Source organism: Lampetra fluviatilis, chromosome 50, assembly GCF_964198595.1.
Source record: "Lampetra fluviatilis chromosome 50, kcLamFluv1.1, whole genome shotgun sequence".
NCBI classification, from domain to species: domain Eukaryota; kingdom Metazoa; phylum Chordata; class Hyperoartia; order Petromyzontiformes; family Petromyzontidae; genus Lampetra; species Lampetra fluviatilis.
The window spans coordinates 7,629,952-7,653,655 of record NC_136324.1 but is presented as its reverse complement, the minus strand read 5'-3'; the positions used below and the strand labels follow the sequence as shown (position 1 = coordinate 7,653,655).

Sequence of the window (23,704 nt, the reverse complement as noted above, 5' to 3'; positions counted from 1 at the left end):
TCTACAAATATTTAAAAAATCGTGTTCGCATGTAGGAATTGTTTTTTTGGACGACGTATGTATTATTTATCCCATACAATTTCCAAATAAAACAGGACACTTATCGGAATATAAAAATGGTTAATTGTAAATTAGTAAAAAAAAATATTTAAAGTTTTCGTGACTGCAGGGATTCATATTCTTGGTTCTTTCGGTAAAGTCACATAGAAGGAAAATAATAAAATAATAAAAATATTAAACAATAATTGTTTTATATTTATATTTTAATAATAAAAATATAAAACAATAATTTTCCCTTCTACGTGACTTTATATGTATATTAGTAGTCCAATTATCTGTTGCTAAATTTATGTCACTTGCCAACTTAATAAATTATGCAAACATCGGGAACGTGGCGTTTGTTTAGAATGCGTTGACTCCGACTCGGCCTTAAATTAGTACTGTACTGTGTCTGGGGCGGCTTGTAAACATCAACATTGGGGAGACAAAGGCAGCCGGGCGGTGGTGCTATCGGACTTCATAGGTGCTCGCTAACACCACTCGCCCCAGCAGTCTGTTAAGGGCTACACGTGGGGGGGGGGGGGGGTGTAATCTTCGTCTTATTGCTCATCACGAGTTGATTTTGAGCGGCGTTGAGCAGGTGCTTTGCCTCGAATTGTAAATTGCTTTAGGTAGGTGTGGCCTCTACTCACGGCGTGTATTGATTTTTCAATTAATTAACGCCATGGGGTTGATTCGTTGAGTTGGTATATGGTTATGGGTCTTTCGGTAAAGTCACGGTAAAGTCTTTGAACCTATCTACGCGACTTTACCGAAAGACCAAAAGAATATAAATTCCTGCAATCACGAAAGCTTTAAGTCGAGAAGATGCGTGTTGTTAACTTCGCAATACACTAGTATAGCTAGATCTCATACTGCATGGTACGTGTATAATAGTTGACTGTGTGCTGTATGATAGTTGACCATTTATAATATAACTCGATAAACGCTGCGAGGAAACGTTGTGGGCGGTAGAAGACAGTGGAGCAAAACTAACTGTTGTAGTGTACTTCTATGCTTACGCGTCTAATGCTCCACACCTTCAGCAAACCATCGCCCACCATGGACAACAAATACGCATAGCTCATGGAATAACTCTATGAGCTATGAAGACTTCGTTTTCACAGGTGTCCAGCCAAAAGCTGGGGTCAGAAATGGTAGAAATCTAGAGAGACTAGCGTGATGAAGTATGGTTGAACACCCCTCACCCCCAGCAGCAGTGGGTTGACACAAGTGGCTGTACGTTTAAAGTTTCATTTATTGGGTATAGCCCTGTGAGCCATGCGGCTCTTGAGTCGGGTGCAACCGCAACAAACTAAATATGAACAGAGAACATCTTAAAGCGATGACGCGCAACAGAAACATCCTGGATAAACCAGCAAATCTTCCAGAAAAAAACCTCACCGTATTACAACGCTGTGTGCAAAATTCCCAGTGTGATGCAAGTCAAACAATAACAACCATAAGACAATTTAGATTAAAGTTATCAGGCCAACTCTGCAACTTGCCACGGTGGCGTGATGTTAACTACCTCGCCTGTTATACAGGAGGTCGTGGTGTTCGATCCCGACGCTGACGCCTGCTGCTGTATATTTGGAGCTTGCATGTTCTCCCCGTGGTCGCGTGGATTTTCCTCCGGCTCCTCCGGTTTTCCCCTCCACATTTAGAAACAACACGCGTTTAAAGTATTTGGCTGCTATACATTTCCACGTGATAAGCCACTTTGTTGAGTTATCATGTGATAGCCAGGTCGCTTCTGAAAAGAGCTATATTATCGCTCAGTGGGCCTTACCTGGTAAAATTAATACAAAAAAGTTTCATAGTAGTGGGGAGAAACTTTCATGCCTGTCTAGCGCAGTGTTTCTAATTGCAAGGCCCCTGATGGCCTTTAGTTTGGCCTTTGACGTGCGTCCTCCGACAGGAACACAAAGAGTGAAAACACCCCCATCATCATCATCCTCGTGCTGCTGTCAAACCCACCCAATTTTTTCAAATGGTGTGGCTATTCTCTGAAAAGTAGTGAAGGACCTTTAACACGGAGGCTTTCGCGACCAATATTATCCATGGTAACGTTTTTTTGGGGTGTTAGATCGCGTAAATCTAAATGTGTCGTCGTTAAACCCGCCACCAGCCAACAACCCAGCCAATTAGGAAAGTTCGTCACGGAAACAGAACGTGCCAATTAGTTACTAATTCAGCACACCGGCGTGTTGGAGAGGAAACGCGGTGTTGCTGAACGATTAACTAATTGGCACGATTTGTTTCGCGTGTCGAACATTACTAATTGGCTGTGTCGGGTGGCGGCGGGTTTAACGACGACACATTTATATTTACGCAATTAACCACAAACAACAACAAAATCCCCCTTCATTATGACCACTGGTCTAGCGACATCTGGCGAACTTCTAAACGTCCGTTCGGTCACTGTTGATGACAACGATGTCCGTTCCCCCACAAAGACAAAGATCCCCCGTGTAGCCTTAACAGACTGCTGGGGCAAGTGCTGTTATCGAGTAGCACCTAATGAAGACCGGCACGGCACACGAGAGAGGGGGGTGTGTGGCCAACACCACGCCCGACCGCCTATGTCTCCCCAGTGGCGATGTTTATTAAACACCGCTACACCAGATATTAATTTGAGGTTGGGTCGACCTAGGGGAGGCCCGGTTCAGATAATCGTCACCGATGTTCGTAAACCCGTGAGCGGGAATCGAACCGGGGTGGCCGGGGTTCGTGGCGCAGTGCGCTAACCGCTGCACCACCGCTCCCCCCACGTGCCCCCCCACGCACCCAGCGCCCGCCCATCCAATCCCAGTAATTAACGCCGGCGGTTGCTGCTGCTTGTGGGGGGCAGGAGGTAGTTAAATTGAGCCAAAGGTGCGTCGCTGGGTGAGAAGCGAGCAGGGCCTTTCGAAGCAAAGGGGGCTGTGGAAGAAGGACAAAGGGGAAAGCGAGCTGAAAGCAAAGTCAAAGACAAGCGAGAATTCCTCTTGGAGAAGCCATGGCTGACACGCAGCGTTCTCCTCGCTACGACCTGGTGGTGTTCGGTGCCACGGGCTTCACGGGGCAGTACGTGGTGGAGGAGGTGGGCCGAGTCGCGGCGAAACGCGACGGCGATTTCACTTGGGCCGTGGCTGGCCGCAACGGGGAGAAGCTCCAGGATCTGCTGGAGAGAGTCTGCGTCTCTATAGGTGAGTTGTCATTGTTGTTGTTGCTGCCTCCCTCGTGCGGGGTTCGTGCTGCCCCAACCCGGCCGCTGTCGTCAGGCAAGGCCGTAGGGCTGGGTGAGGCCTTGCTTGCACGGCAATGTCGCACGCAGTAATGCAAGTGGTATCCAGTCCAACGTTATTTGTTTGTTGCATTCTTTACACTTTATAGTAGCGTATGGAAGGAACCGTGCAATGCACGATTGAGGAATGTTAACGATGAGCTTGAGAAAGATGCCTCTTTACGGGGTAATGGATCATGGTGGTCGAGATGTTAACTACCTCGCCAGGGATACAGGAGGTCGTTGGTTCGCCTGCTGCTGCATATCTGAAGTTCTCGTGTCTCCTCGCTCTTTCCTCGTGGTTGCGTGGATTTTTCTCCAGGTCCTCCGGTTTTCCTCCCATCCCAAATTTGTAATCGGCATTTTTTTTGGATGATTTTGGTTTATATAAGTTTCCACAAGACGATACGATACGCTACTTAATTGAGCATTCATTTGTGCGCCAGGTCGCTTCTGAAAGGAAAGAGCTGCATCGCTCGGTGGGCTTAACCTGGGAGAAAAAAAATGGTTTGTTTTTAATGTGAGGGATGAAAGTCATCATCCAGCAGTGGCTAATACTGGCTGATGAAGTTTGTAGGCTGCAACCCGGTTAATGGCAATATCTCGTGTCTTTGTAGATTGTTTGTTTTGAGTTGATGTGCTGTGATCCCATAACACATCTGCAACGAAGTCGTGAACTAACACTGCCCACGCATTTTGCGCGGGATGTACAACGCCAGTGAATTGCCGGCGATATGCATTTATTAATTTATTTACCAAATGATACACTGGCCAACTTTCCACCACCCAAAAGATATAACACCAACATTGGCGACAATTGTATAACGTATCCACACCACCGAGTTGACATCAACATATTGCATGTGACGCGGTGATGTTACCGGAGTTGCTATAATGCCACACATGACCACATGGTTATGCGCGTGTATTGAACTTTGTAGCCAACGATGCTAATCGGAGGTGCAACTTTAAAAGTATGAAACGGGACACGAGCGTGTTTTTGTGCTCTGTTATGCTTGCGCGTTTTCTTAATGTGTTTTTAATTAATTGTGTTTTCACATAATGCTTAGATTTGTTGGCAAGACTACAAATTATGATAGACTACATTGTAATCAGTTTATCGTGTGCCTTTTAAAAATGGCTACTGCCACCACGTGTTGCCTCCAAAGCGGGAACCACCACACCCCCAACCCCTTGCAAGCCATCCTTGGGCGTGATGCCCCCTAAAGTCAGAATCCGAATATTTATTTTTACTGGAGGAAATCCGATGAGCTATAAAGCTATTTTTCTCCAAGCCTCGCCCCCGTCACACGTTGGAACAGAGCTTGGGTTTTTTAATCCAAATATTAATGCTATCCGATTAGTCGAATTCCCCCCCCTCTCCCTCAAACGCTCGTTAATGTTTAACACGTAGGGGTTTAAAGCCCCGTTTTTATGGCGTTCAGTAGTACACTGACTTCATGAACCATTTGATAATTCGTGTGACGTAAAAATGACTTCTAAGTTTGCACAACCATTCAATTCTCAAAGCCACTCGCAACCTGCTCCTTGTCCACCCATTTATCATTCTCATCCAAGTCGACCGTGAATAATTTGCCCCAGCTATCATCCTGTATTTTTGTAGTTGTCCCAACCAGATCTCATCACTAGTATAACAAAAATAAGTAATATTTAAAAGCACGCTTTTATGAAATTTACTAGTAATGGCAAAACTCCACGACTCCAGGAAGTGGCCCGAAGCTTGCCATGACGTAAGGGAGCGTGGCCAATTACAGCCAACGTTGGTTGACCGTGGACAATTAGACCCAAGCCGAGCCATAACATAACATTTTTTAAAATATTTTTTTTATTTTCTAATGATAGACTATAGTATTGTCGTCAGTGGCATAAGTATACCAAGTTTGCAGTCGATACCACATTGGGAAGTGGGTTAAAATTGAGTTACAATATTTGAGGATACGACAGGTGAGTTAAATAAAAGCGTGTAAAAAAGCCTCAATCGCATGCTTTTATGAAATGCACGCTACGAGGCAGTGGTGATGAGGTTGTGGGTTTTTTTGTGTCTTTACACACTGATGCCAAAACGATCGCACCTTTTCAATGTTTGTTCTCTGACTTGTATGCATGTACGGTGGCTTTGTCACTCCACTGCTAGCCTGGGGCCTTGCTGTGCTTTTTTTGCGGGCCGTGTTTTTGCTTTATTATACTTCGCAACGCTGCTTCTGTACTACTAAAACGTGATCTCTTTACTGAGATTTATTAAAGGTTGCATCCAGGGCTGGATTAAGGCATGGGGGCTTTAGGGGCTGAAGGCCAGGCCTCCGCCAGCTGGAGGGCCTCCAGATATGCAGTGAAAAGTTATTTCACTTGTGAATGCTGATTTTTTTTGTTAGCCTTTTAAAAAAAATTTAATGTATTTTTACCTTTGTTTTCCTTTTTAAAATATTACTGGGGGCCTCGCAGTACCCTGTAGCCCAAGGGCCTACAACATCTTAATCCGGCCCTGGTTGCATCTCCTGCGCACAAATAATCCGCACCTCCGATTTTAGCCACGGTTGGCTGCGTAGATTGCGGAAGAAGTTTAACAAACTGCATACGTTTGTAATTTTTTTTTTTGCTATAAAATATGGTGTACTGACGTGTCACTCCTGAAGTTAAACTTCGAGTTTACTGCTCTCATTTGGGCAAATGGTAAAGTTGCAACAGTAAATTTACAACATTCTGATGACTCCATTATGTAAAGTTACCATTCTAGTTTTTAATGAAATACCAGTAACCCTGGAGGCTTTGCAGTCTCCGATACTATCTAATTGTAAATATTTGTCCATGGTGTTAAAATGTGTAAAAAAATGCATAAAACGAAATTGCACCTTTTTTAGCAATTTGAATACAGCCGTATGGTTGGTAGTGTTATTGATGTGGTGGTAGCTTTTGTAGCTATGCAATTGGTAACTTGGTCAAAAGTCGCGTTTGCATACTGCATTTGTCCAAATTATTGTTCCTGTAATTTTGTTTCTTTACATTGTTGCACTAACTTTCTACCATGCAGCCTTTTTTATCTCCAGTCTCTTGCACAAGACACGTTGGTCTCGTTTGAACTCTTACCTAGCTTATTAAGTTTATGTAAATTCAGATGAGGTGCAGTATTTTATATGAACTAACTTTTCTTTCCATGATCAGATATTTAACTTTGTAATTTAGTTGTGCAGTGTTTGTCAACGATTTTAATGTAAACTTAATCTTTTTCAGGACAACCACACGCAAAGAACAGTGTCGGCCTTCTCATATGCGATGTGGGAGATGAAGAGTCTCTGGCTACTATGTGCCAGAATGCCAAGGTTGTCCTTAACTGCGTTGGACCGGTATGTACTTTACACAACCATTTAATCTGCAAAGGAACATGGGTGAAAGTGCAGATTTGATAACCCCGTCTTCCTGCAACGGCTATGTTTCAATGCGCCTAACGCCTCGATCCAACTTAATCTCCAAGGTGCTGTACAAACGTGACAAACTCGATTGGGGCTGAAGGGCAGTGGGGGGTGGTGGTAATCGGGATGGGCAAAACATGGGTGGGTTGGGTAACACTGGTACGGACTGGAACGAATCAAACAGGACCGGCAGTGCTAACACAAGCCACGGTGCAGCTGGGTCGGCCAGGACTGAACCATAGAGCCACTGTGCATTCTTGGGCGTTTATGTAGAAAGGTGGTGGAAAGTGATAGAATAAATTTTACTTCGTTTTTAATATACCCAAGAAATAATATGCAGAGTCGCGAACGCTCATAGATTTTTAATTCCATTATCAGATGGCATCAATATCACAACCTCAGGGATTACAAGACCATGGCATCCCCATGATTATTGTTGTAACACTCAATTTTCCCTTTTTCAAGAAGATCTGTTGTATATTTTAATAGTCTCGATATAAATAGACGGTAAATAGTAATTTTAAAAGTGCAATTATATTCCTTTTATAATTCCAACCTGATTATGGACCGTTTAATCTCTTAAATCTTGACTTAATTCAGGAATTCGTATTCTTGGGTCTTTCGATAAAGTCACATGGCTTCAAAGAGAATAAGTAATATTTTAAAATACTTGTTTAAAAACATGTTTTAATGAAATGTACCGTACTGCTAATGGCAGAACTCCACGACTTCAGGAAGTGGCCCCGAGGCTTGCCATAACGTAAGAGACCGTGGTGCTTTACAGCCAACGGCAGTTGAGCGTGGACAATTAGACCAAGGCAAAATTTGTTTGTCTTATTTTTTATGATAGAATATAGTATTGTCATCGGTAAGACATACATATACAACGTTTTCAGTCGCTACCACATTCGGAAGTGGGTTAAAATTTAGTTACAAGATTTGAGGATGCGACAACAACACTGAGTTAAATGAAAGCGTGTAAAAACTACGATGATTCGATCGCAACACAAGCAATCGTCATCGGGAGAGAAAATTGCGGGAAAGCTGCCGAGGCAGGATGTTTTAAAGGTTTGAAATGGGTGTAGCCCAAGGGTCATAAGCGAAGTGGGCAGGGCTAATGATGTTAAAGTGAGAAATTTGCATGTAAATTTTAAGTTCTGAGAGCTACCCCCACATTTACATGCAAATTTCTCACTTTAACATCACTAGCCCTTTTCGATTTAAAGCTTTCGTGACTGCAGGGATTCATCTTCTTGGTTCTTTAGGCAAAGTCACGTAGAATTTGACAGACAGTCTCCTCGACAGACCTGTTCGCCACCTGAGGACGGCGACTTGCGTTGTGGCTGAAACGTCGTGAAAATTATTTTATGTTTTTTTTATTATTTCAATTCTATGCGACTTTACCGAAAGAACCAAGTAGATCACTAGCCCTGCCCACTTCGCTTATGACCCTTGGGCTACACCCATTTCAAACCTTTAAAACATGCTGCCTCAGCAGCTTTCCCGCTATTTTTTTGCTCCTGATGACGATTGTGTGTTGCGATCGAAATGTCGTAGTTTTTTTAATTTTTTGTTTTTCCTTTTGAACCTATCTACGTGACTTTACTGAAAGACCCAAGACTATAGTTTAATCTCTTCTCGCCATGAATGACAATTTAATGCATTCCATGTATTTATTCGGACTCACGAATGTCATGCATGCAGTGTACAGTATCCTGCATAAACATTGTTAGGACATTTTGAAAGGAGCAAATTACCTGGCACATGGTGTTTTGCCTTCGGTGTGCAGTCTTCGAGCGGTGTTAAACGAGCAAAATCGTCGTGTATGTGTTTTTCAATTTCTCTCCCACAGAATTTGTGCAGCATCTGCAGCCATAAATTGTGGTACTAATATAGTGTCCACCGATAGCGTGGGTGACCTTTGTGCAAAGCTGAATCGCACCTAGGTGTTGCATAGGCTTGGTTTGGGTGTAGCGTGTAGCACTCGTGAGGCTAGTCTTAATTTCAAAGAGGACAAATACCAAATGTAAAGCGATATGTACATATACTGTCCTTTTCTCAATGGATCTGTCCATTATTTGTGTCCATGAGGATTAACTACAACATTATTAAATGTGGGTTAAACAAGCAGCATAAACAGACGAGCATAATGCAGTAAAAATGGGATTTTGCCATACTGCCCTCTGCTAACAATGTCCAAGCAGCGACCTGTGACGCCACCTGTTTATGCATTGTGATCAACCTTCCAAGCACTATCCAGTCTCAAGCCTGCTTGGCCTTCGATCTGATGTTATTTGGCACATTCCATGTGATTTGGTCCAAGGCACAGTGCTATACAGTTTACAAACATTTTTGGAAGCCGTAATTTGCTAATCTTGTGTGCTGGGAACGGTGGCACTTTTATTACACTGTGCTTGCGTCCTGGGTTTGTCCAATTTTATGCTTGGACACTACTGGCCAGTGTTCTGACAACTGAAAATGTAACTCTGCAAAATTCGCGAAGTACAGCTGGGAATGAGAGCTCTGTCGTCTCTAGTGTGGTGGCACAGGACCCAAGATACATTTTGGATTCGTTTCGACAATGGGACTGATGAAGGCAGAGCATGGACCCTATATTGCATTCTGGCCTGTCTTGAGCAATATTGATGACAGGGATGCTTTGTATACTTGCTCAAGAGCGGCAGTTTATCCAGAATAAGTATTTGTTTTTTGTGCATGTATGCTTGTACTAATTTCATTTTTTTTAATAAAGAAAACTACTCTAATTTGTTTTGGAGAATATTAAATGATATTGTTCAAAAAAAGCAGAGTTATGTCATGGGCATGACTTGACCACACGGAGCATGTGGAGGAAATTCCACATTGCCATTTTTGTGGGGGACCAGTAGTTCAGTATAACATACATATGCAGGCCTTTTTGTAATTCTGCTGATGCTTAAGGGCAATCCCACATCATGGGAATTATTTGGCCGTACCTCAGGTTAGTTATTCTGGGTTTTTTGAGCAGGGAGCATAGATGTGGAAGCGTTGCCTAGATTTTGCCGCACTGGTCTCCACTTAACTCCACAACCCTAGTATACCAAGTGTCTGAATAGTTCTGCAATTTTCATAATTCTATTTGGATTTTTCTTTTCAGTATAGGTTTTATGGCGAGCCAGTGGTGAAGGCGTGCGTGGAGAATGGCTGCAGTTGTGTGGACCTCTGTGGTGAACCGCAAGTACGCACGCGCACACATGCAATGCTTGTGCGTGCAGTTGTTTTTGCCCTGCTTTCTATTTGCTTCATGGGCTGTACTTAATTGATTTGTTTGCCTTTGTCCTTTTTTAATCCAGGTGACTCGCAAATGAGACCAATCCTGGTCTCTGGAGTTCTTGCCTTGTTAATTGAATAAACGTGACACTGTCAAATATTGATCTTCGTTCACTTCAAGGTTGCTGTGTCCCGAGAGATTATTTGACTCTACACTCCAGTAACAAGATGTAATTTACTCCTAAAGTTGTACCTGGCAACATAAGATGTTAAATTACAACAGGACTACACTGCCCCTTTTATATTGTCCACAGCAGCCAGAGAAGGAAACTAATTGTCATTGAACCGTACACGCGTCCTCTAGCAATGTTGCCCAAAATCAAAATTCATGACCCAGTGAAAATGGCCTGTAACCCTGCCTCCTGTTCTCTTGGAATGATGTTCAAATCCACTGAGCCCTTGCAAAGTGGCCTCGTGTTGCCAAGGCCTGACACTCGTGTTTTTTTTGCATGCAGTTCCTGGAGGAGATGCAGCTTAAGTACAGCAAGGCTGCGGAGGAGAATTCCGTTTACATTGTTGGAAGCTGCGGATTCGACTCCATCCCAGCGGACCTGGGTGTGCTGTACACACGCCACCAGTTCCCAGGTATTGCAGATGCACACGCAAACACAAGGGTTGTACGTTTTGGTATATACCCCACTTTATAAATGATGGTTATTTAAATAATTAGCTGGGCGATGGTGGCTTGTGCTTAATCCAGCACTGGAGGCAATGCTTTGTTGCTCACACAAATATTGTGAAACGTCCTCCTGCAGGTGTCGGAGGTGCAATACCCTAGCTCTCCTGGAGAATGCTTACTTACTACTTCTTCTTGGCTCCATATGGACAATAAGGCTGGAAAAAGGCCACGCCATGCCAGACGGGGGTGGGGGGGGTAATTGCACATTGAGCTCACCGCTGCACTGCTCCTCCACCCCCGTATTTAACTGCTGGAATTGCTGAAAGTATAGTATTATGGTTAAATAATGAAAAGTACTGCTTTCTGCTGGAAAATTAATGGTCCGATCGTGGTGCAATGTCTTTAAAAAAAAAATGTTCCCTGTCCCATGATGCTCTTAACTTTATTTTCTGGATTATAAGGTGACCTCTTTTCCCTCTTGTTAAAGCAAACTTTGCAGCAGTAAACAAAGCAGATGCGATGCCATGTGACCCAGATTTGGTTAACTTTATTGTTACCGGGAACATGCTATGGGGGTGCATCTTTCCAAAGTATATTTTTATCTGAAGAATAGTGCTTTGTATTGGATTAGCTGCAGCTCTGAGTTTGGACCCGGCCTTTGGGGGCGGGGGGGGGGAATGTCCCCATGTTTTGATTTGTTGCAATTCTCTACAACAGGTTTCTAATGTTGGGCCGAGTCTCCGAACAGCTGCCATCAATTTTGGAAAACGTGTTTTTTGTCACGTAAATGTAGTTTTGTCTATCTGTAACCATGTATTCCCCATCTATAATTCGGAACACGATATCGTGCTGCGTGTTTTTAATACTCTAATTATCAAATGTTTTTGAACATGACTTTTAAAATTCAATGGTTTTAAACTAACGTTTGCATTTTACAACCCTCATTTGTAAGGGCATTCTGACCAGCAAACACATGCCAAGCTTTAAACATTTAAATAAACCCAGGAACCCTGTTAGCAAGAGCAGAACATCTTGTACTGATGGGCTCATTTCCGCATACATTCAGGGCCATTATATCGCACTGTAAATTTGCTTTGTGCAGCATAAATCAAATCTGTAAGTGATGCGCACAACCCATCCAAAACATAATAATAGTGCAGGCTGAAATGATAAAGCTTCAAACTAGATGCCAAATGTATGAAAAGCACACCGACTTTGTGCATATACAGTACAATATACCATCAGCATTTCCTGAAGATCATGGTCTTTACTTTGACAGCAGTGTAGTCGTGATCCTGTCAAATTGCTACCTCCTCTCCTCCCCCCCCCTTTATTTAGAAGTTGTCACTTTTATAACGTAAATTACCTGGGGTGCTGCGGTGGCAATCCTGTTATCTCGCTCTCCTAGTATGCAGGCTATTGTGGGTTTGCTTCTGACCTTGATGCCTGCTTTATATTTAGGGTTTGCATGTTGTCCTCGTGGTCATGCGGATTTTCCCCTGGGTCCTCTGGTTTCTCTCTCCTTTTTAGAAATGTGCGTTCTTAGATAATGTTTGGTTGCTATACATTTCCACAAGCCACTTGAGCTATCATTTGTGGCCAGGTTGCTTCATCAGAAAAAATTGCTGTAGCTCTCAGGGCCTTACCTGGCAAAATAAAATGGTTAAATTTAAAGAACCTGGGACTTTGGAGGTTTGCTTTTGATAAGTGGGGCGACTGCCGTGGATCTCCCAGTTTGAAGCACGTTTCTCAGTCTCCCCACACTGCTCCACCGGGCAGTACAGATGGGCACACCAGAGTTTGAACGGCAGGTTCTGTTTGGGCTTAAGTGTAGATATTCCCGCTGCCTCCAAGCTACCTAGCTAGCATGTAAGAGTTTGCCAAAATGTTCTCCTAAGGGCTCTAGCGCTTCCACGAGTGGAGACCCTTCCACTATCAGTGACATAGTAGGTAAATTGCAGAGCTGCACATAATATACATTGGTGCTGCGGTGGTGAGATGTTAACTACCTTGCATACATGAGGTTGTGGGTTTGATCCCGACCCTGGTAGATTTTGGAGTGTTGCGTGTCTCCATGGTCGTATGGATTTTTCTCCGGGTCCTCCAGTTTTCTCTCTCCACATTTCTTAATAAAAATGCATTTTAAGAGTATTTGGTTGCTCAATTTTCATGCAATAAGCCACTTCATGGGGCTATCATTTGTGATAGCCAGGTTGCTTCTGAAAAAGTGCTATATAGCTCCGTGGGCCTTACCTGATTTAAAATAAAGCAAAGTTTTGGTTTAGTTTAAATTAGCATTAAACATGCGCCCTTGCGGTGGCAGGCAGGTTATCGCTCCCTAGGCCATCGTATCGTGCTCGGTCTGCTTGCAAGAGCCACTCGTGCTTTCATTTGTAGTTCCATTTTTATAGCGGCTGTGCTTGGCATGGTGTTCTGGAAGACTAACATCGTGTACTGTCTGCTTTCAGGCACTTTGTCAGGAGTGGAAAGTTACCTTGTTATTGAGACTGGTCCGCAAGTAAGAAATGCATTTTGTTTATTACCAAGTTTTTTTTATTGTGTAGTAATCCAAGGTTGTATTTGAGAACTTGTATTACTTTTTCAATGCTTTAATTAATTTCAAAGCCTTTTGCTATATGATTGCAGTAAAAATTATGATATTTGATAGCAGACCATACAAAATAGGCTTCCCATTAACCAATACACCACCCTATATCTTTCTCCCTAATGACAATTGCTTGTGTTGTGATCGAAACTTTTTTTTTTACCTACGTGACTTTACTGAAAAGAACCAAAGAGTATAGATTCCTACAGTCACGAAAACTTCAAATCAAGATTCAATATACCATCAATTTGCATCTTTTACCAGCAGAAATTGTTTAACAAGGACCCAGAACCAGTTTAAAATTGCTGGGCAGGGTGCGGCCAAATAATGAGCTCGTTTGACCATTACTGTTTATTTTAAATTGTTTGTCTGCATCCTTTGTATGCATTTATGGAAAAAAATCCCCACTTTTATTTATTGTGAAGCTCTTATGTGTGTGCCCCCCCCCCCCCCCCCCCGGTTGGTCTTGGAAACAACTTGCTCCACTGTGTGCACTTCGTTTTTTGTAGGGTGGTGCTGGTCACTATGCCACGTGGCAGTCTGCCATCTACGGCTTTGCCGACCAAGACAAGCTCCGCAAGCTCCGCAAGGAGATGAACCAGAAGCCTCTGCCGGTCGTCGGCAGGAAACTGCCAAAGAGGTAAAATGGGAAGGGGGTTGCCTTGTAAACAGAGGCGTAGCTAGGGGGGGCAGGGGGGTACATATGTCCTCGGGCGCCAAGGTAAAGGGGCGCCAAAATGAGGCTTACAACTTTACATTATAACTTATTGCGGCGGGCGCGGCAGCCTGAAACTACTGCACAAATCTACACCTCAACCTAAAAGTTTATATATGCCAATTTTATTGTTCGTCCCCGGGCGCAAAATATTCTAGCTACGCCTCTGCCTGTAAATAGTCTGATAGTCTGACCTACTGAAGCTGAACACAAATGAAAATGTGGGCCCAGGCTAAGCCCTGAAGGAGATGGGGTTGGTGTTGAATTTTCGGCTGGGTGGAGCGCCATTTTAGTAAATGGCTGCCATAAGAGGTTTTTTTGGGTTCCGTCGCATAAATATGTCGCTAAAACCCGCCACCACCCGACACAGCCAACTAGTAAGGGTTGTCATGTAAGTAGAACTGTGCCAATTTGTCACTAGTACAGCACACCGGTATGTTGGAGAGTCTAGCCACAACATTCACAATCTGAGTACGACATTTTGCCAGTAATTACAACCTAGCTTCATCAAGAGACAGCCAGATTTGTGGAGAAGTCTTACTGTTTGGTTCCTTTATATAGAGGTGTAGATGTGGTGACTACACTCTTGCGCAAAGTGCAGGGGGGGGGGGATGATTACCGAGTCAATGCACATTGTGCATTATGCGAGCCCTTGGAACTTGTCCTTCCTGTCTATTTTGTGTCTTAAAACAGCTGTACCAACGGTAATCCGTATTGAGGTATGCTGCCCTTTAATTACTGCCCAAGTAATTAAAACGATCAACATACCGTACACTAGCCAGATGTTTGGAAAAACATCAGTCAGATTTGGCACAGTACATTAAATACAAAAATTAATATCTGGTACAAAATATATATTACCGAAGATGTGTACAGGATTGACTGCACGTGTGGAAAATGTTATGTTGGGCAAACAGAACGAATGATCAACACGAGACTAAAAGAACATCGGAGAAATATTAAATTCTCCCACATACAACTATCAGCAGTAGCAGAACATGCGTACCAACACGGACACTCGATTTGATTTTGATAATGTTGAAGTTCTGTGCAAAACTATCTACTACTGGCCAAGACTAATTAGATAATCTATCAAAATTGAAAGAAAGATTATTGTAACCGTTCTGATAGCTACTGCATGAAAGCGAATCCATCAAATACATTAATTAAATGCATGCCTAAATAAAGGGCAGCATGCTTCAATAGGATTACCGTTGGTACAGCTATTTTAATACACGCGTTCTGTTTACGTGACAGAACATGTGTGTGGTGGCGGGTTTTAACGACGCTTGTATATTTACGCGATCTAACCCAAAAAAACCCTCTACGGATGATATTGGTCGCGAAAGTCTACGTGTTAAACTAGTGCTGACTTTGGTTTGGAGGTGGTAGGGTTGGTGAGCGGGCTAGTGCTGATACTTACAGCTGGAAGGTATGTGCCCAATTTTCAAGTCCATAAATGGTGTAGTGAGTTGGTGCACGTCACTGATCCAGATTTCCCAAGCTTAGCCGCGGCTGGAGGTGACCTATACATGCGTGCCCCCTCGTGCACGTGGGTTTTCTCTCGGGAGCTGCAGTTTCCTCTTCCATGTACACGGTCATTTTGATAGCATAAAACATCTTAATATATAGAGTACCGCAGAGCTTGAGTAATTATAGGTGCTGAATCGCTGCCTGGTTGCTACGTTCCCGCTTATCTGGTTCCTCGTGCCTCCTGGGGTCATTTATTTGTGCTCATTAGTATTATTCTTATGACTTCAATTCCTGGCCACGGCTAAAATAAATGACGACGTGTCCGGAAACTGTCCTGGGGCTGCTCTAGGTCAACCCTGCCTTTTTATGCATAGTTGGTATGATTTGCAAAATATCACTGCTGGGATGCAAATATGGTCAGGCATGGTGTTGGCCACACCACCCACTTGTGGTCATGTCAGCTGAAGTGGTGATAGCTAACACCACATTCCCCTGTTTTCGTTTCTGGCGAGTCTTGCCTAGAGACGTTAACTACCTCGCCTAGTATACAGGAGGTCGTGGGTTCGATCCCGACCCAGACGCCTGGCTTTTTATTTGTAGTTCATGATAGCTTCCTCGCCGTGGCCATGTGAATTTTTCTCTGTTTAGAGCATTTGGCTGCTATACATTTGAATGTGAGCCACTTCGTTGAGCATCAATTTTGGTTAGGCCGCTTCTGAAAAAGAGCTGTAAATAGCTCATGCCAGATGTGGCTAATAAGCCGCCTCTACACCAGGCAGCTCGTTCTGAACAAGTGCCCATTTGTTAAAAATGTAAGTGGAGCCGATTTTTTTTTTTACTTGCACACTGGGTCGTAGCTACAGTTCAAAAACGCAATGCCCCATTTCCACTGGCACATTTGAACAAATCCAGTCCAGTGTCCTTACAGCATGGGTGGTTTGTCCACTTAACCAAATCAGTGACGATCTCTCACTTGCCTGGTATGCAGAAGGTTGTGGGTTCAATCCTGACCATGATGCCTGGTATATTTGGAGTTTGCATGTTCTCCCCGTGGTCGTGTGGATTTTCTTCCCGGGTCTTCCAGTTTTTCCCTGCACTTTTAAAAAACATGCATTTAATGCATTTAGCTGCTCCATAACGTTTCACGAGATGAGCCACTTTGAGCTATCATTTGTGGCCAGGTCTCTTATGAAACTGAGCTATAGGGCTCTGTTGGCCTTACTTTAAAATAAAAATAATGTAATTGCGTTTTTAGTTTTAATCGCGTGGGTCTCCTGGCTTGTCTAACACCAGTTTGCGTATTGTCCCTACACCTCTCCTTTTTAGGGGCGCAGTCTTTTACAGCAAAGACTCCTCTCGCTGGGCCTTCCCGTTTCCGGGCTCCGACGCGTCGGTGGTCAGACGCAGCCAGCGCTACCTGCATGAGGAGCTTGGCGAGAGTCCAGTGAGCAGTGATGATGGGTTGAGTGCGGTCGTGCAGAGCGCTCGTGCGCACATTCGTGTTTTTTCATGCCTGCCCCCCGGCTGCTGAAGCAGATATTTGGTTTCGTGTGGTGATGGCAAACTCTGCTAGTGCTAAGATTTCTTGTTTGTGTGGGTGATGCAGCTTTAAATGTGGCAACCGTTTGAAAAATGTATTATGTACAAATCTGATTGTCATCAGCCATGGTCAATTTGCTACTGTATGAAGGCCTCTCAAAGCTGCTGCCATCTTTTGCATAATGTGTTATTGTAACTGTCAGTGATGGATTACCAAGACATGCAATTGTATTATGTTGAATTTCTTTTTCACAGTACGTTGCCAACCATGCTTATCGGAGATGTGGGGGAAGGATAAGAAACTAAACACAAAGTAGTTTTAGAGAGATGAGATTTCAATTTAGATTTAAAAGTGTGGTTCCCATGGCTTACTAATATCGGAAGGAAGAGCATTCCAGACGGCCACAGAAGCGCATCCGAAAGCGAACGATGCAGCGACTGTTTTTGTTTTGATGCCGAGCAAAAGAAAAAAGTGCGAGGATGACCAAAGTTCATGTGACCGGTTTTGTTCCTTGACAAGATGGGCGAGATTAATTTGTGGCAAGCACTTTCCGTGGTAATGTATATGACCCGATGCCCTTTATGCCACTGTTGAGCAGCCGCCCCTGTGCTCCGTGCAGGTTCAGTACGCAGCATACGCCACCGTGCCCGGCTTCGGCAGCCTCCTGCTCACGATCGTCGCCGGCTTCTTCTTTGGCGTCCTGGCAAAGTTCCGATTTGGCCGCTCGTTGCTGGAAAAGGTACCGCTCTATCGGCGGTGTGACGATCTGACCCCGTGGGTCGTGTGTGTGTGTGTGGTCCGACTTTCAGATGCATCGCCATAATGATGCTTCTGCTCTTGGCTTTTGTAAATGTTGAAAATGGGTTACCCTCTCGCACCTCGGCTATGTACAGTGCAAAAGAAGTTCAACATTACGCAATTATACCAACTGCCTTTCTGCACGTTTGTGACGCTCAGTAGTTGGTGTCCTTTTTAAATTCTGCAATGACACAATGATGAAAATCCACTTCGTGACCCAATGAAATCAAGGAGAGGGAGTAGGCAAATCCATACAGTAGACTACAATGGTGAAGAAAATGTATGCGACTGGAACAAAAGGGAGAAATTAAAAGGGGTACAGGAGAAACGCACTTCAAAAGATCCAAACAAAACATCACACAATCCCTAGGCACATCGTATGGCTGTGCTCGCCTTGATCCACATGCGCAGATGGGAATGAGGCCATGGATGATATAACAATGACTCTCGTAATATATTGGTCATTCGTCCTTGCATCCAAATGCAATGGGAATGTGTTTTTTGTATTTACTTGGATTGGGAAAAAATAAATTGTCATTTTGTATATAATTTGCCAATTTCAGGAAAGGAACTCGATTTGATTTTCTAAGAAGAAAATCTGGCACCTTTGCCTATACGATGCATAGAATTTCCAGGGTCTCAGTTTTTTTCTGGCCTTAATGTTACAGACTGGTTGTTTGTGTGGTACAGTACCATATACGCTGCTGTTTTTTGTAATGCCATTTTTAATTCATTCTGTGAAGTGGGCAAGAGAGCCCTTGATGCCTCTTTCCGATTTTTGTAATTGTGGCCATAATGGGAGGAACTTTTGTTGGTGCTCCTTAAAATAAATCCCAAAGTGGTTTTTTGAACATTGATGGCTGTGTTTTTTTTCCTCTGGTAGTGAACGCACTATGAATGAGTTTCTTGTGCTTTTGTATTTGCAGTACCCCAGGTTGTTTTCCCTCGGTGTGTTTTCTCATGAAGGACCCACCGAAGCTCAGGTACTTGTGCGCGTTTGTTTCGTAAATCGAAGGTAAAAATTGGTTTTTAAATGAGTAATAATGTTTATCAACTTGTTCCATTGTATCTTTGTACCACCTACGACAACCTGCTCCCCTTGCCACCTGAACACCCACTTGTGCACTCACCAAATCCCTCCTACTCTTAGTCATGCTTGACAATTTGTTAGTGTTTTTTGCTTTGTTTTTTGGGTTTGACGCGAATGATGTGTGAATATTAAACTCTTCTCCACAAGGCACAGCCAGCTAATCAGAATGTGTATTTACACTGAGTTTTAGCTATAAAGCTCTTCGTCATAGATGTCCAGTAGGGGTGGGTCACAACGTTACAACAACAATCAATACAAAAACGCGATAGGAGTGAAAAATATAATCAAATTAAGCAAATCACAAAATATACACCAAGACTTTCTATTTTACCAAGTAAAGCTCACAGCTGTTAGCTTTGTCAAATGAAACCTGACCACAAATGAGAGCTCAACTTTTGGCTTGTGGACATCTACAGCAGACAAATAATCGAAGCCGAGTTGTGTAAAAAATAAATGTGCTTCAGCACACACCTGAAGCGTAAATGTCTCGCAACATTTTCGTAGTTGGTAGACGGTTGCCGATGCCGCTTTTAGGTGCGTAAAGTATCCCACGACTGCACCAGAGTAATTTTTGTGTGCCTGGTCCCTTTCACAGATGAAGGGGACTTCTTTCAAGATGACCCTGTTTGCACAAGGGTACAGCCAAGGACGGGACCCTCAAAGCGAGAAGCCCGACGTCCGCATGACCACGCGAGTCAGTGGCCCGGGTGAGTTGTCCAACGGGGGGGGGCATGCGTTGCTACGTAGTGGACGTCAAATTGTCTTCTCGCTCTCGTGAGCAATGGAGGAGCTCTTGTCGTTGCTGGCACGGAGCCCAGGGGGTGGATGTTTCGGCCATGGCGGGGGGGGGGGGTGTCCATGCACTGTCTCTCAAACTGGTGCTCTGTTCCCACTCTCCAACTTCAAATGAACTTTAAAAGTAGACAACTTAAAAATTCGAAAACTTTAAAGACAAGTCTGCACAGATGGGTACACACACTTTCCTGGTTCTGCCATCATCTTTGCAGCCTCAAAGCCCCCCAGCATGTTCTGGAAGTTGTGAATAAGTCTACGACAGCCACAGCCTTGCATGTCAAGTTTTTTGCTTTATTTTGGTAGCCATGCAAACTACATGGCAATTGTATTGCCTTAACGTGTTTTTGCAGCCACTATCATGATTGAAAATATTCTAGCTTGTGGGATTTATTGATTTATTCTGACGTTGAATACGTACGGTGCAAAAGATGTTCGCGATACAAATAAAACATCCGATCTACTTACTGAATTTATAAGAATTGCAGATGTTTGTGTAAGGGGTCCTGTCTCTTTGTATGGCCGCAACTCTGATTTCCAGTGCTGCTCTTGGATGAGAGATGTAACCATGCTGCCTGCAAAGTACTTCAATGTGGTGCTTTTAATGAGCGAGCTGTGCCTATGGTCGTTGTGACCCGGGTGAGATTGTTTTTCGTGTGCGCTCTCCTCCTCGTTATTGCAGAGCCAGGCTACGTGTCCACCTCGATGTTGTTGGTCCAGGCTGGGCTCACCATCCTCAAGGAGCACAACGCCCTGCCCAAAAGGTGCCACACGTTGCACAGAGTAGTTTGTGCGTATGGTAGTATAGCGGTTGGCACACTCTGCTATGAACTGAAGTTCGATTCATGCTCGCGGCAGATACCCAGTAATGATTCTCTAAACTGGTCCTGGGCCTCCCTAGGTCGACTCGAATACCTGGTGCGATGTGTAAGCATTGATACTTTGGAGATGAATGCGGCCGGGTGTGGTGCTGGCCACCCATGGCCTTCTGTGCCGGTCTTCATAGGTGCTCCTGAACAGCACTTCAAGAGTCTAAGGCTATGCAGGGGGAGGTTTGTCTTTATAGTGGTTATACACATGCCACTGAGCCCAGCAAACCAAAATGTATACAGGTAGGAACAACAGTTCCACACTGCCCACCAGGGATTATTTGTCTGTCTGTCGTGCATAGACACACCCTCGATTTGTATTTCATAAAGTGCTTCGGGAGGGCTCAGTGCCACGTGACGTGCCACCCCACGCAGCTTGTGCCGCGTGACACAGATCGCACGAATGCGCTGTCCAACCAAGTTCCTACCTGGCCACTCTGAAGGAACGTGTCCCACTTGTGGCCAAGAGCATTAACGATTGTCTTAACCGGGCCTTCCCTAGCTCGACTTGTGCTCTTGGATGCCTGGTGTGATTTTGTGTCAACATTGCCGCTTTGGAGATGAAGGCGCGGCCGGGCTTGGTGCTGGTCACCCATATACTTGTGTGTGCTGTGCTGGCCTTCATAGGTGCTCCGCTAACAGCACTAGCATGGCGACGTGTAAGGACTCATGTCCAATGTAAGTGCGGGTGAACGTGTGGCTGTGCAGGGGCGGCGTCTACACCCCGGCCGCGGCGTTTGGCCGCACCAGCCTGGTGGAGCGTCTCTGCGAGTGCGGCGTCGCCTTCTCGGTGGTCGAGGAAGCGGGCGACAAGAAGTCTGCGTGAGGGCAGCGGCGGTCGTCCTCGCTCTGGCCTGGCTCTCCAGGGTGGCTTGTGGGCACCCCCCCCCCCCCCACTCAGTGGTGCGTTGGAGGTCGGGGGGGGGAGGCCCAGTTTGCTTAATCCTCTTCGCCATGCCGGATGATGGAAGATGTACTGCTAGCAAAGCCCTCTGTTGCTACGCTAGCTTTTCGAGATTTGCGTACAGATTTGTTTGTTTGCTGTTCAGGCGGTGGTTTTTCGCACTTCAAACGGTTCGCTTAAAATTGCTGCAGGTTTTTGAGGTCCTTGTTATTTTGACCAAGACTCCCGTAGGTTATTGCGGTCGTGCTGTGTATCTCTCGCCATGTTTTTTGGTTTTGGGCTGGGTTTTTTTACCCTTCGTCTGGCGCATTGCTCGTGCTAATGTATGGCGCAAGGCATGGCGACGACGTGAGAAAACAACGCACGGTGGTAGAGCCCTGAAAAACGCATCGGTGAGAGTTTTCGGTACATTTCTGATTCTGCGCGTCCCATTTTTGAATTTCTCCGATTTAAAATGTTTTGCGATTTTTAATTTTGCCGCGCACTGTTGCAGTTCCTGATTTATATCGCGTTCATGAATGCTCCGGTCGATTGGTTCGCTCCTGCACTCAATAAACGTACCAATAATTAGCGCTGTCTTGGGAATTGCTACGGTTGAAAGGGACTTGCACTGGTTGTGAACCCAGGATAAATGTAGTTGCGTTTCTTTTTTGGCTTTTGCACACGTGACATTTTGGCACTTAAAAAAAAAAACTTGGCCTGTGTTACACCCGGGTTGACTTTGTATGGCGGAGGAACTTGTGTGTGGCCTCCAAACGGGGTTTGTAAAGGCTTTGGTGCAGTCGGTAGAACCTTGAACCTTTTGATGCTCGTCCAAGCAGAACGTGGTTTGGGCCCACAATGTTCTGAGACAATCCCAGAGTTTGCATGACCTAGGACAAAGCTACCTGATTTTTGTAACTGAAATTTCCCAGTCATTTGCAGTTTGTCCTTGAAGTTTTGTGGCAGTAATGTTGCCGTCTTTACAATTTCCTCCCCCCTAATGCTGTGTAGGCTAAAGCTGCCTTTTTGCCTGGGGATATTTAACTATCGCGAAATGCAGTAATCTCGCCTGCTGCTTCAAGAAATACTGTCACGTTACTTATGATGTACCTTGGCTATGTATGTACAGGTTGATAGGTTTAAAGATGAGATGCACTAGAAAGCTAAGGGGTCTCTGGTGTTTTGCACTGTCCTATAAAAACAAAGTATAAGATTTTCTAAAGCACTTAAAGCCACCATAAATTAAATATCCCAGTTTTGCCACGGTCAATTCCCGATTTTTGCCTGCGATGTTCTGCGTGTTTTTCCGCAAGTGATTGCGTCGTGAGTACAAGGGATGTTGCATCGTGATGACTTGCACTGTAATACAGTGACAGAAGACACTTTATAGTCAAATCGCCTGGATCATTCCCCCTAACCAAGTTGTGGGTGAATTTGTACTTGGTTTACTATTTCCATTTAAAGGTTTACTCAAGGAGTCCCTGCAAGCATTTTAAAGTGTTCCACGTCCATCTGGCTATATGCTGCGTCATAATCTGCCGAGTGAGTAGCGTAATTACGCCTTTAGTGCTAAGCCTGCATTCTTACGCGTTTACTGTTCTCAAATGTTGTGCTCTGACTGGTTTGGAAATTAATAAATCTGCCTAATACACACCTGGCGGTCTATAAATGTATGACTTGTCATGTGACGTATACATGGGACACGATGATTGTTTTACACATTTCTTCACTGCGATGCCCTGTACCTTCTGCCACTGACGGTCTTGTGCTGTGGTCGTCCTTTTATAACGGAGCTACTCGACTCCGGATGAAAACACATTCCTGCAGAGGGAGCTGGTAGGAACGTTGGGTTTCTTGGTCAATGGCCAGGGTCAACGGCGGCGTGGTGTATTCCGCAAGTATGCCTGACCTAAGGGCGGGCACAAGCCGGCGTGAATAGGTTAAACATTGAGTTTTATAAGGGCACCACGGGGTGACCAGCCCCTCCCTGCACGACGGACGGACACCATAATCTCCTGTGGGCTGGTGTAACCAGGAGGTTCCTACTAGTATAAAGTTGAGGAATACAACCCTTTTTTTAGGTGGTGTGAGAAATGGCTTTGCCAGTTTCATGAAGGGACGAGGTTGATGAGCCCCCGATTCTTTGACGGCGTTTTATAACCGCCAGCTTCACTGCCATCTGTATCTTTGTGGAACTTTCTCAACGAAGCATCGCGTGCTGGCCAATGATCCTGGATGACGTACGTCACCATTTCCAGGATCAACTAAACCAT

At 44.5% G+C, this 23,704-nt stretch overlaps 1 protein-coding gene across 1 annotated transcript; it reads left to right on the top strand.

Moving 5' to 3' along the window:
• The first annotated feature begins 2,657 nt into the window (after positions 1-2,657).
• Positions 2,658-23,082, top strand: SCCPDH (saccharopine dehydrogenase (putative)). The gene is made up of 12 exons (XM_078878330.1): positions 2,658-3,230; positions 6,557-6,669; positions 9,872-9,952; positions 10,500-10,629; positions 13,132-13,181; positions 13,778-13,908; positions 16,783-16,900; positions 17,616-17,735; positions 18,721-18,777; positions 19,480-19,591; positions 20,359-20,440; positions 21,254-23,082. The coding sequence occupies exons 1-12, from the start codon at positions 3,041-3,043 to the stop codon at positions 21,369-21,371; spliced, it is 1,302 nt and encodes a 433-aa protein (XP_078734456.1). The 5' UTR covers positions 2,658-3,040; the 3' UTR covers positions 21,372-23,082.
• The last annotated feature ends 622 nt before the right edge of the window (positions 23,083-23,704 follow it).